The sequence below is a fragment of the Rhea pennata genome, chromosome 2 (assembly GCF_028389875.1).
Source record: "Rhea pennata isolate bPtePen1 chromosome 2, bPtePen1.pri, whole genome shotgun sequence".
Taxonomy (NCBI): domain Eukaryota; kingdom Metazoa; phylum Chordata; class Aves; order Rheiformes; family Rheidae; genus Rhea; species Rhea pennata.
Window position 1 is genome coordinate 143,003,821 of NC_084664.1, and position 13,844 is coordinate 143,017,664.

General features: G+C 38.4%; 1 protein-coding gene across 1 annotated transcript in view; it reads right to left on the reverse strand.

The window, feature by feature from the left end:
- Positions 1–10,389: 10,389 nt before the first annotated feature.
- The window catches only part of SLC26A7 (solute carrier family 26 member 7), a 73,531-nt gene continuing 70,076 nt past the window's right edge, over positions 10,390–13,844 (reverse strand). Inside the window, exons 16-18 of the mRNA XM_062568361.1 lie at positions 12,601–12,655; positions 12,408–12,511; positions 10,390–10,425 (exon numbers count right to left, since the gene is read on the reverse strand). Of these exons, the coding sequence (XP_062424345.1) occupies positions 10,390–10,425; positions 12,408–12,511; positions 12,601–12,655 (195 nt within the window). The remainder of the gene's footprint in view (positions 10,426–12,407; positions 12,512–12,600; positions 12,656–13,844) is intronic.

The following is a 13,844-nucleotide window of genomic DNA, read 5'->3' on the forward strand; positions in this document are numbered from 1 at the left end:
ACATAGATCCAGCCTGAAGGTGACTTCACCTGCAGCTGATAGGAAATGTAGACAAAAACCACGCTGGTCCCGGCTCTTAAGATAAGCTCCCAAAGTAACACTGCCCCTGTGCCAAAAAGTAACCCTGCAAAACAAGGCCACAGCCACAGCCACAGCCACATTCCAAGGCTGGGACAAACTGTTAGCAAGCAGTAGCACTGTGGCTATATGATGGGTATAAACCATGTGGGTAATGCTCAACAGCAGCAAAGGCTACTGACAAAAATTACTGACTAGAGGATTCCTTGAGAGTAGGGAGGTGGAGGGGAGACAGCAACTGCTGATTAACAAAGACAAGCTGTTGAGCTGGAGGTCAGTGTTGATGAAGCAAACAGGTGCACCAGGAACGTCTTTTCCCTCTGCTTTTGCTCCATCCAGGCTGTTCTTGCTTTAAAACATGAGCAAAATTTTTCAGTGCCCAGCTGGAGTTGAACCTTAGCTGGCACAGCCACAGCCAAGCTTCCCTCTAAGAGGCTGCCCCCAGCACTTCCAGCATGAGGGGAGTTTGGTAGGTTATAACAGGAGCCTCCTGCAGATTAACTAATGTGCTTTGTGGAAAAAGCACTTTGCCAATATGCAGCAGAAGACTAAGTCTAAGTGGTCTCAAATGCTCTTTTAGGGCTCTTCTGCAGGATTTCTACACGAGCAAACCACCCTTGAAAGATGATCCTCTCTTGACCCCGTCCTGCTATATCCATTAGGAAGCAGAAACACACATATTTCTCAATGCAAAACCAGTCTCAAGCTCACCCCTTCACCTCAGCCTGTTCTCTCCAAAAATACTCACCTCTCATTCTTCAGAAGCAGAGAAGTAAAACTGGATTTTACATGGTATGAGTCACAGCAGAAGACAGACTAAAGTGTAGATTAATCTTTGCTGCAGATCAGGGAAGTTGCAGGCCAGCAAAGGGATGACCTAAGAGGAAAGCAGACTTCTATGTCCTGCCTTTTTGTTCCGCAGGTCCAATTACAACCATGCAGAGCCACTTGGTTCGCTATGATGAGTTTCTGACGAAGACAAAGCTAGACATGAGCTGGCATGCAGCTGGGACGGATTTCCAAGGGTCTCACACGGCTGAGTCAGTGTTAATTTTTCTCAGCAAACCACCCTGTCAAGTCGAGGCTGGGAGATGAGGGCTCTTGCACCATGGCTTCCACAGTTCAGGAAATGTTTTTTATTTGAGCAACATTCACATAAGACTTTCCAGACTTATGTATCTCTGTGTTTGTTTCTATACTGGCTGACAGCCACTGTTTGAAACCAACAGTATCAGGTACATCAGCATTTGCTGTTTGTCCAGAGAGAGGAGAAGAGAATGGGGCAAGCAGGTTGTAACTGCTCCCCTGTACAAGAGCTGGTGAAAGCAAGGGTGACAACCAGCACACAAGGCAGAAAGACACACTTTAATTGGTCTAACCCATTCTGGGCTCCTAGGTAAGTAAAATCACTGAATCACTGAGATTGAAAGGCCTCTGAAGGTCTCCAATTCAACCCCCTGCTCTGAGCAGGGTCAACTAAAGCAGGTTGCTTGGAGCCATATCCTGTTTGATTTTGAATGCCTCCAAGGATGGAGACTTTAAAATATCTCTGGGAGATCTGTTCCAGTGTCTGATCACCCTCACAATATTTTTTTTTAATTATATTTAAGTCAAATTTGCTGTATTTCAATTTGCGCCCATTGTCTCTTGTCCTGTCACTGGACACCACTGAGAAGAGTCTAGCTCCATCTTTTTTATTTCCTTCCATCAGCTATTTATAAACATTGACAAGAATCTGCCTGAGTTTCCTCTTATCCTGGATGAACAGTCCCAGCTCACTCAGCCTCTCCTCGTATGAGATGCTCCAATCCCTTAGTTGTCTTAGTCGCCCTTTGCTGGACTCACTCCAGTAGCTCCATGTCTCTCACGCTGGGAGAACCCTGAGCTAGACACAATAGTAGTCAGGCAGATTTTGGTGACCTGGCAGTATTCATGTCTCAGGCTTGAATTAAGCTCTGAGACTACACCTTGGTGAATAAAACCCAAGCTGGAAGCGTGTTGTCTTTTTAAATCAAAGACCAGCTAAAAGTCAGAATCATACATGTTCAGACCCACACAGGTATCCACCTCCTGATGTATGAGGAAATAATGCACTCTGGCTACCCTAGGGTATACTTCCTCTGTGCTGTTGGGGTAGCAGCAGTCCTCTGGGTGGCCACACATCTCCTAGGGTACCCTAGTGCAGCTGAGGCCACACAGGTAGCCTAGTGTAAGATGTCTCTACAGCCTAGTTTGACACTACCATGCAGGGTGTGCAGGTGACATGGCAGAGTAGGAGGTGCTGGGGTCACCGCACAGTTTGGCTTAGCCATGTCACCTTTTGGACTAGGTGCTCTTGAGGATTGGGGCCTCAAGGCAGTGTGGAGAGTATAGGACATGTACTGTCTGCACAGGAGCCCTCCTGCCCTGACAGCCTTCCCGTTCCACCTCTGAGCATGCTTCAGGGGCTGGAGGAGCAGGCAGCCATGGGATGTAACCCGAGGGGGTGTTGACCGTGCTTCCCAGACATAGCCACAGTCCCTGTCACTGAGGGAGCTTATCTTCTAGCTCACCTAAATGTCAATGCAGTGAAGTAGATGCTGACCACATAACAAGTAACTAAATTTGGGGTTTTAACACACAAAATGATATCAATATTTTTCATTGTTAACTACTGACAAGTTCTAACTGTTCAGCTATTTTAAAACTTTTATTCAAGTTTTGAACTAGTTCTGGCAAATGAAAATATTTCTCTTCCACTTTTATCTCTTTTAATTATACTTTGTATTCAATCCTCAGTTTTCTTGGATGCATGCCATGAACTGAGCTACCGCTACCCCTGCTGGTTTCTGATGAAGTATCTGAGTAGCAACATTGATGGAGAGATGACTAAAGTACTTCAAGCACAGTGTTTGCAATGACTGTCCATAACATGTAGGCGGTGATGCTCAGGATGCACCTGTTCCTCCTTATGGACCACCTGTCTCTCTGAAAAGGTAGAGTCCATGAGGTTGAAGAGAGGCAGATGTGAGCTTGCTCATATACGCATTTCACACTCTTGTGGATGAAACTCCTATAAATGCTTGATTTGTCTGAAAAAGAAATCTTACTCTCATTGCTATAAAGTAGTTTAAATGCTGTTGAAAACTACATTAGAAGGACCAGTGGAAATGCAGGGGAAGTATACTTGTGCAAGGCAGACTATACTTCTGAAGAAAATAAACACACATGCTGATCAAAGGTGTTCATGTTTTAATACAAACACAGCAGATTAGTGACAGTGAGCTCCTTTGACTGAGTGGGCAGTGGAGACATATTACAAGAAGATCACAGGAGAGGCAGTGCTCCCTGTTCCCTTCCCATGTGCCCTGGGAAAGGCCTTCCCACCTCCAACCCCACACACAGCCACCCCACAGCCTGCCAGCGCCTCACCCTGGTCTGCAGCTACGCAGCTGCACAATCACACATGTGCTGTCCACCAGTGTGTCCCACCAGCATGTGGACTGCACAGCCTGTCCATACAATGCAGGCTACGTGCCGAGCACCCCCCCACCCCGTCCCACCTGCTTCTCTTATGGCAGAGAGGCCTCTCCCAGGACAGAGGAAGGAGTGAGGCACGCAAAGCTAAGGTCTGCAGAGACTCACATGTCCTCTCCAGGTCACCATCTTCGGATCATGGAATTAGGACTTGAAGAGAACAGGCCATCTGAGAGGCAAGAAGTGGGAGTGACAGTGTGGCCATGCAGGTATTGGGTCTGAGCTACAATCAGTGGATTAAAACACAGTTTTACTGCTGAAAATAAAGTGAAAATGATCACAAATTGTAGATTGCAAATGTAGTATTCCAAAAGCTATTTCAAATCTGGAAATACTCCAAGACCAAAAAAGTGTTGTTTTTTTTTTTTCCTTATCGGTTAGGATTGCTTTAATTCTTCCAAAGAACTCCTTCCTTTGTGGATGTATTCTGAAATAAGAATTTGCCTGTAGGAAACAAGCTAAAAGAGAAAAGGAATAAAGTCTCACGTGGCAGTGAGAGCAAAGAAAAAGAGGAACTTTAAAGAAAATACTGAGTTTAGTATTGTTAGTTTATACTGGTATATAACCTAACTATACTAGAGTATAAACTAACAATGCTGGCAATGTGACTACTAAACTGTCTTGCATAGGAAATGTCATAGTATTATTTTTTAATTTATTATAATGAGACTTAGTGATGTAAACACAAGACTTTCACAACAACAGAATGGAAAATCAGCTATAGACACTGCAGCAAACTACTGTAATACCACAAGCAAGTAGGATGTATAGAAATAGTCTTCCTTAAAGCTCAAGGGCTAAGAAAAACCCTTCTCTGTTTATCATAGAAGGCATGTAGGATGGATACTCTTTGTCATAGACTTAATTCTCAAGGATGAATTAGCAAACACCATCAACTCCTTCCTGCTCCTATTCTGGGGAACAACAGACTGGGATCTTGTCCCCCATCTTACAGGGGGATTTACAAGGCTGTTTCCAAGCAGTTCACAGGCTCAAAAGGTCACATGAGGCATGTGTGTATGAAAGTTTGCGCTTGTATGAGACTGTAAGTCAAGAACAGGGATGGTAACAGCTAGTAGAGATGTGTGAAGCACTTCACTGTTCTATAAAATTATAGAAGTGCTACTAGTTATCACATAAAATGCAGGCCAGTGATGGAACAAGTTCTCTCCAGTCCTCTGTTCCTAAAATTGTATATTTTCTGTTCCAATTTGCTGGCTGAACCCCCTTCGAAGCTGGAAGTGGTACAAATCAGAAACTATCTAAGAGATGTTTATATCTAAGAGGCTACCAGAGGGACCTTGTTTGATGATCTGATGACCAACCAGCATTTTTAACTGTACCACCTGGAGCTACAAATGACAGGCTATATATATACATATAATATGTGCTGATGCTTTGTTTATATAAGTTTGTGATTTACTCAACAGAGGGAAAAATGTGCAAAAAGTAAGTAAGTTCACCAACCACTTATAGCTACTATTAACAAGTAAGGGACCAGATCTTCTCTCTGAAGTGAAATATAAGATAATTAGTGGGACATACTTTGTAGGATTTAAGTGAAAGTACAAAGTGCAGCCTAATTCAGCATTGTGAAGTTTTAAAGACCTGTAGCATTCCTAAAATTTGGCTGCATTTTTAAACTGTGACAGGGCAACAGTTAAATTACAATGGGGATAAAAAATGCTTAAAATCACCAAGTCAGTCAGGGCACCAATGCAGACCTTTACGACAACCTACACAGTACAATGATCCATTTCCCCAGTTCTTAATCACCTGAATGCATCCAACATAAAAGGGTTTTTTTATGATTAGAAAGCACCCTAGGAAAGAAAAATAAACAAACAGCCATTTCTCTGCTTCTGCATGTCATGCTGTCCAGAAATGCTACAAAGCCTGAGAATTCCATTAGAGACCGAGGTGCTCCCTATGCACCTTCAAGTCCTTGGTGAGAGCTGATCTTGGATTCTTGCTCTCCAATTCTGGCAACGAAAAGAAAAAAGTTACTCAGCCATCTGATTCCAAAACAGTTTCCTTACCTTTTGGTGAGTGTAATTGTGAAGCATAGTTCTAGAAAATAGACTTCATCATTAAGAATTTCATTAAAAATATTTAGCTCTGTAGCAACTACCAATTTATGGCACTGCAAGTCATTTAGACTTTTGCACACCAGTGTAAAATAAAAAATGTAGAGGTTGCATTAATTTTTGTAGCAGTACGTGCTTTAATAATTTACCAGCCTTGAAAAATTAGGCTATTATTTTCAAGGGCAAATTTTAAAGGGATCTCAATCTATTTTCCATTTATACTATCACAGTTATTGGTGCTTGGGGGTAGATTACCCATATTTTCCCCTCTACGGAGGTAAGCCACAGACTTTGTATAAGCAATACTACAAAATGGATATAAGGTGCACCATCTGTAGATGGAAATGACAGAATTTAAAAAGACATATTAAAATGACTGTACATGCATAAAAGTAACATTGTGAAACTTTGGCCAAAAATGTCCATATCTCTTACAGAGGTCTGTCAGATACCATTCTCCCCTAAAAACCTGTGAGGAAGCAGGTTCTGAATATAGTACAATTATTCTGTCTCATTATTAAGATTTAACACATTTTTAGGTTGGAGAAGGCAATGTACTTCATTATAGACTGGTTAGTACAGAACGGAAAAAAAAACTGTTAAGTATTGAAATAGCAAGGACATTTTCTTCCATCCACTTGTAAATTGTCTCCTATTTCAGTTTATTTCCATATGAATTTATTGTTGTATGTGCTAATACACAGAATTGAAATAAGGAGAAAAACAATTAAATGCATTGCAAAATAAATGGAAATGTACACATCAAGCGATTTTTAGTAGGAATCCATCTTAACGATAAAAGCACCATATAGCATCCACTCTGGAATTGCATACATTCATTTATTTATAAGAAACTACTTTCTGTTGACAAAGAAAGTATCCCCCCAAAATAGGATTGTCATATTTTCAAGGCATACTGCATGTTTTATTTTGGTAACCAGTAAATGTCAAACAATATTCACGGACGGTATTGACACATTAATGTTTTCATTCAACATGGAAAGATACCTTTCCTTGTTAAGCTGTATATTTATGGCATACAGAACTGTCAAATAAATTATGTCAAGAAGTTAAACTCAGACCCCGTGACACTCAAATCCCAGAATCAGGGCAAATAGCCTTTAAAATGAAAGACATATGATGAGAATTAGGAACATTTAATTTGCATAAATATAACGTTAACAGTCTTTGTCTTATAATGTCTTATTCTTCTCTTATAATTTTATGTTTAATTTATAACTGTCACTGTTCATTTCTTAACATCAGTTTATACTCCATTTTTTCATATTTGCTTGCTTTGTTTTGGAATACATGAAACAAATTCTGTAGAAAGCATATGATACTTTAGCATATTCTGATTAGTGCATCTTAAAATTTGCAGAAAAATCTTAATTCACATAATGAGTGAATCCTAAAGTTTTAGATTACTTCATAAAAATTCCTAAAAATTCCTAAAACTGTGAAGTAAATAGCTCTCAAAATATTGATCATCTCTTGAAAACAATCATATCTTAATGTTTCCCGATGAAGTGCAGATATATCAAAATGTACATAATTGAAAGATGGAAATTACATGACTCATATGCTTTGGATTTAGGAATGCAGAATCTAAGCATCTAAGTGTACATATGCACACCAAATGGAACCAAATGGAGCCAAAATGAATGGTTTCTTTTACAAAATTGCTTAATTCCCAGACTTCGTATTGATTTCATTAGTTAAAACCTTTCAAAATAGTTTGTTAGTAACTGAGACATTTCCTCGAGTCTTTACTGTGAAACGCGAAGTATTTTTCACACCTTAAGAAATCAATAGGATCTAAGAGATCCCAGCACTTTGCAGGACTGCATCCTTATTACTGACACTGCACAATCTTGTGTATCCAAAGACAGCTAATAAAAATGTACATTATTCTGAAAATTGCCTTAAAGATATTCAGCTAATTAAGTACAATGATCGTCTGCCTTAGAGGGCACAATAACTAAACCCCCTTACTCTTAATGTCTCGAATTAACTCCCATCCCCGATAAGGGGACGGGAGCCTGCCCCACTGTGAGGAGGGAGCTCCGTAGCACACAAACTTCATGCAGTGTCTTTGCTACGGGTTGAGTTTGGCTTCTTTTGCCCTTCTAAATCAGAAGAATAATTCGAGGAAAACTAATTGGAGGTTTTCTGACAAGCTCCTATATAACTATATTCTAAAACTTCCTGATGAGCCAGAGGAAAGCCAACAGACAGTCTACACAAAAAAGTATGGATAAACTGATTGGAATTGATACTATGTTCCATGATTTAGTCTAAAAGGCTTAGGATGTTTCCTTAAATCTTCAGGAAGAAGAATCAGGCTGTTGCTAGTTTGTTAGATTACTGTATTAGTGAAGCAAACACATTATCAAGAGAGATTTGTAATGAGCAACTTGGAAAAGATGCTCAGCGCCCTATAGCCACAACCAGAGAAATCAGTGATTTCCAGGTGGGCAGTCACTGGTGTTTGAAATCTGATGACATGTTATCCTGGTCCCTTGAAGACAGGAGACACACTGTTATCAGTTTTTGTAATCTTCAATAACTCAGAAGGGTGGTGATGGAAAAAGTGGAAACTGAATCACTATTGAAGTAATTTGTCTTCAGCAGATCAGCAGTAGAAAAGCAAGCAGAAAAGAAATGACCCTCCCTCATCCACTAATCACTTCTGTAAAGCAGTATTGGTCCGACAAAGCTTAAACTCAGTATTTTGTACTGAGTAGTAGCACAGGTGTTTCAAAAACAACTGAGGAGACAGCTAACTTTACAGCTTCCTTGAATGTTCCGTTAAAAAATAAGTATCCTATTTACAGTGGGGTCACTTGCCAGAAAGAAAAGCTAATTAATAGTTTATATTCTCAGAAGTAAAATGAAATTTAGGCTGATAATATGAAGTAAAATACATTACAGGACTATTACAAGTATCTCAAAGTTCAGTGTTGGAATGTTTAAAAAGTTACAATTAATGTTTTAGGGTAAGAAATGCATTTCATCCTTGATTCTACCCTGAGAGATAACCAAGCAATAATGACAGCACTAAGGTATTTTATATGTGTAGTCTTGCCTTAATGAAACACATTTCAAAATGACACTGTGCCACAAGAAGGTCTTTGACCGAATGGGAAATAAAGGGCCATCTCAAAACAGCCATTTAGCTGTGGAGAATTTATTCCTATTGAAATTAGTGGAAAATGGAAAACAATTTTTGATTTGATGCAAAAGTGCAGAGGATTGCAACAAGCACTAACATTACACAGAATCTTAAAAGCATTTGTGTTGTTCCAGTAACAAGATCACTCAGAACAAAAACAAAGGTCTCAGAGTGGATTCTGTGTTTGTTAATGATCTAATTTTTTAAAAAAATCATTAATCAACTTATCTGTAAATTTTCAGAAAATACATTTAGTCATCAGAGAGTAAACAGTGAACTTAGTACAGAAGATACCTTTTATTCACTTATTCAGTTTGTATTTAAGTAGAGCTCTCCATTTAGCTGTGACATACAATTGATACTCTACAATTAAAGTACAACGTAAATAGTATCTATAGTGTTAGTAAATTACTAAGACCATTTGAGACTATTAACCAAATATCATAACGTGTTCCTGAGTCCAAGAATGTAACGAGTCATTTGCAACCAGCTATAGCATGACATGCATGTATATATAACAATGTATAGTACTGATTTCTCCTGTGTACGATCTTAATACAATAGCATAATCTAATATTTTTGATAGCAATCCATAATCACAAGGCAAATACTCAAACTGCGAATTCTGCCACCACATTTGTGTGCTCTCACACAGAACTGCACATGGAAATTTGAGCTGAAATGTGGCATACACCTTGGGTCAATCCACTGTCATCTCTCAGCTGCCACAGCTGAAGATTTCAACCGCATCACAGCTCACACTAAAAGTGACAACTACTTTATGCTAGAAACAGTTAAACATTTTGGAAAAACATTGACAGTTTTTCCTTTTCTATTTCAACTAAAGAATACCTGTGGCTTTGAAAATGTATCAAATCATAATAATAATTCATGACAACTACTAGAGGGGGAGACTATCTAGAGCACCTAGCCAACACACATCTGCTTTCTCTGAATGTGCAGAGCTCCCACTGACCTTGGCACCCACTAGGAAAACAAAGTACAAAAAATGCAAAAATGTTAGCTGTGATATGATGCTGCTACTGCAAATGACTGTCTTGATCAAAAAGATAGGTAAAAATATTAGAAACAGAATATGCATCAGTATATTCCTGCATATACTGAGTCAATTACAATGCACTGCTTTTCAGGATTTATAATTTCTTATTATTCCATGCACAAAACTATAGATGCATATTATAACTAACATTACAAAAGAAGAGATTTAAAAGAATATACCACACTCGTAAACATGGTCAATATCACATACCTGGTTTGTAATAATTTGTATTTAAATGTGTGTAAAATATTATATAAAACCACTATAGAACAATTATATGAATATTCTATGAGTGATATATCTGATTTTTTTTTCTGGACTGCAAACCTGTCATTACTGAGTGTAGTAAATTTATATGGTACACAAAATATCATCTGCAACATCTCCTGGAGAAAAAAGAAGCCAAATAAAAACTGTAGTGTAGTTCACTCCAAATACGAGCAGATCAAAAAACCACGTGCAATGAGTTGACATCACACTTCACTTTGCTCACTGAACTTGCTGTAATTCTAAAGTGGGAGAAAAAGTAAAATATTGTTATAGTATTTTCCTATAATATCAGTATAAAACAGCAGATTAAGCAGTGCTAATTTTAAAATGTTATCATCATAAATGCTAATAAATCAGAAGTTATTTATGATAAGGATGAACTGCATAAAGTAACAGATGAGTCCTTTATAAGAACAAGGGTAGTGTGATATTTTCCTTGGAAGTTTTAGATAAGAACACCTTTGCATATCCAAATGACACTTAGAGATGACATGTAACCAAATCCGCTTGTCTCTACCTTTCTGCCAGTAAAAGACTGTTTCTTGCAGTGGAATTAAAAATGTAAATTGGAACAAATCACTTTCTATAAATCTCCACTTCCTTCCTATTATTATCATTATTATTATTAACTCATCCCTTCCTATTATTTTCTATCCTATCCTTACCATGTTTTCCTTATATAAGCACTCAAAATTCCTACTGACCTCAGCATCATTAAAAGGCATACAAATAGTGCATGCACACAACAGTGTTGACTACACTGTCATGTTTCTGTTGTGGTCACCTGGCCTTTTTATTCCTGTCCATCAGCTCTTATCCTCAGGTATTAACAGCAAGAAGCCAAACAAAACCAAACACTTTGAAGACTCAGAAGAGAAGTATATATATTCTGCATATATATACTGTTCATAATTACATTCATAATCTGAGATTGAATGCAAGACATTCAGGAGTAAGCCAATGTTCAGGGTTTTGATTTGCCTAGCAGCTCTGGTACAAACATAGTATCAGATCCTGTAAAAGTGGATGCTTGACCACTAGTTTCAGTTCCCTCTGTGCTTTGAACACTTCATCTGGTCTTTCCAAGCACCAGTTACATAAAATGAGAATGCTACTACATAACTATCTCAGAAGAATGTTAGGAAGTTAATTAATGTCCATAAAGAATGCATAAATTTTATAACAGAGTAATCATCTTAATTGATCTAGTCAGACCCAGACAAAATATACAATAGTCAGCCCCATTAGTTTTGCCCCACAATTAGCATTTCAGTAAGGGTTTTGTTGCATGACAAGAAAATGAAGAATGTTGAAAAGCACAGAAAAGAACATATTTTTCTTGGTCTGCAATCTACTAAGCCAAAAGTGCCAATTCACCTTATCTGGATAAATCAAAGGAAAGTGATTTTGCCCATGGGCAACTGCAATTTAATTAGTGAAAGGTATCAGATCACAGTAGTGGTGGGAGAGAATACACACAGAGACCATGATTAGTTTAATGTCTCTGGGAGAAGGCTCTGAGCTGAGCCCTAGCCATGTCTGAATGATAAATAAAACCATGGAAAAGCACAGTCCTTACAATACACGCTCAATTACAGTGGGATTACAGTGGAAAAGTCTCATACTGTTTATGAGGAAAGCCCAGGTTTACAGCCTTTTAAGAAGGAATGCAAGAACTATTATTGAGCAAATAAATGCATGTTCAAGCCTCCAGCCTTAATTTCTGAGACAATCCTTTTCTTCCTTCCTCTGTAGCTCTCTTCTCCACCCCATCCAGTTCCTACCTCCTCTTTCTACAAGCAAGCCAACACAGGACACTACGGGGTAGGATAGACACTAGGTTGCTTTAAGCAACGTAGACTGAGGAATGGAGGAGTTCAGCTTCAGTAGTGCAGAATGAGGTGCAAGCTAATGTACCTCACCAAGAGACTACATTAGGTATTTCTAGATGACATCACACCTTCCAGTGGAGAAAGCATCCAGATTAATGCTCCAGAACATGGTGCCTCTGGATCTGGCACGGAAGACTTAGAAGTCATTGCTAAAGGAAGGGGAGAAGATGATGGGAAGACAGTTCAAGCTGGAAATCCTTAATTACTGAAGTCCAGAGGCTAGGAATTTGTTACAGACACATATAAAAGATTTATACACAAAAGGTTCACCGGACAAGTAAGATTTCCCAAGAAGCCTTCCCAACTTCACCTCCCCCCTGCTGTCTCACCCTGTTAATTTGAATGGCACCAACTGCAGAAGAAATAGATTCAAAGAAGACAGGATTTTCAGATTCAAGGTTTCCACTGTACTGCATAGCTTTTATCAAGGAAGCTGTAACAAAACAAACAGATGAGTACTGATAAGATAGTGAGGATATCTAAACAGTCATGTTAAAAATTCTGCTGTAAGCTGATACTTGCCTTTGCAGTTTGCTAGCAACACATCAATGTGTCTGTTTTTACAATCCACGTAAACCTAAATGTGTGAAAACAATAAATTCAAAAAAAATGTTTAAAATGTCACAGAGAATAAAATACACAAAAGAACATATTCAAAGCAAGCAAAGAGCATGAAGTATTCAAGCTATACTGATAGTAGCCACCAGAGAGAGCCATGCTATAATATAAACATCCCAAAACCTACACTAAACAGAGAAGGGTCATTTCCTCCCCCTCCCTCAGAATACGCTACAACTCTACTAATAATAAACTGAATTAAGTCTGAATTGGATTAAGCTAATTAATCAATTAATAAATTAAATTAAGTCTGAATTTGATTAAACAATCTTTGGTTTGTTTATTCTATTTTTTTCAAAATATCTTATTATGCCTTTTCCTACAAGTTTCCTCCACTTGTCTCCATATTCTTACATACCAAACCACAAAGATAGGAAGAGACTTTGAAGAGACCTAAGAGACTTTGAAACTTCCACCAGACTAGCAGAAAAGTGCCATAACCAATGTGCTGCACTCTGCAGCAAGTTGTTCTCTCTTCCTTCCTAGAAAGTGTTCAGCTTCACAGAGACTAAATATTCAATGAGCTAGAAAGTGAATGAGAAAAGGTGAAAATAACTATAGAATCGGAGTAGGCCTATTTCCTGAGTGATGAGGAATCTTGTTTAAAATCTTTGCTTCAAAAATACTTAAATAATCCATATAAAGCGGAACAAGTCTAAGAGGAGAGATTAAACCAGAACCACATCAGAATATTCTATTTTATGAAAAGAATCGAAAGCCTGACTCACTCTATAGATCCATCTCACCAGTATCTTCTCTCCAGCAGTAGGGGTGATATTTAAGGAAGTGTAACAAATAGGATTTTCATATATTCCTCCCTTGAATGTCTCAGTTTCCAACTAGTCAGTCAGTGTCCATGTGTTTCATGCAACCTATGCATTTCAGAGCCAAAGATGGACTTACCACTCACAAATTTATCTAACGTCCCTTTGATGTTTCTTGTAATTCTGAGGTCTCCAAGATCTTTTGGAAATTCATTTCAAAATTTTTTTTTAATTAATGTTTTTCCTACTGATTTTATTGAATACTTTTTATTTTTAGTGAGAAATAATAGTTACTCCCATTCACCTTCTTTTCTTTTTCAAGTTTTCATTTTGATTATCTTCCCACTTATATGTGTAGCTTCAATTTAACACATTTTTTTTTAA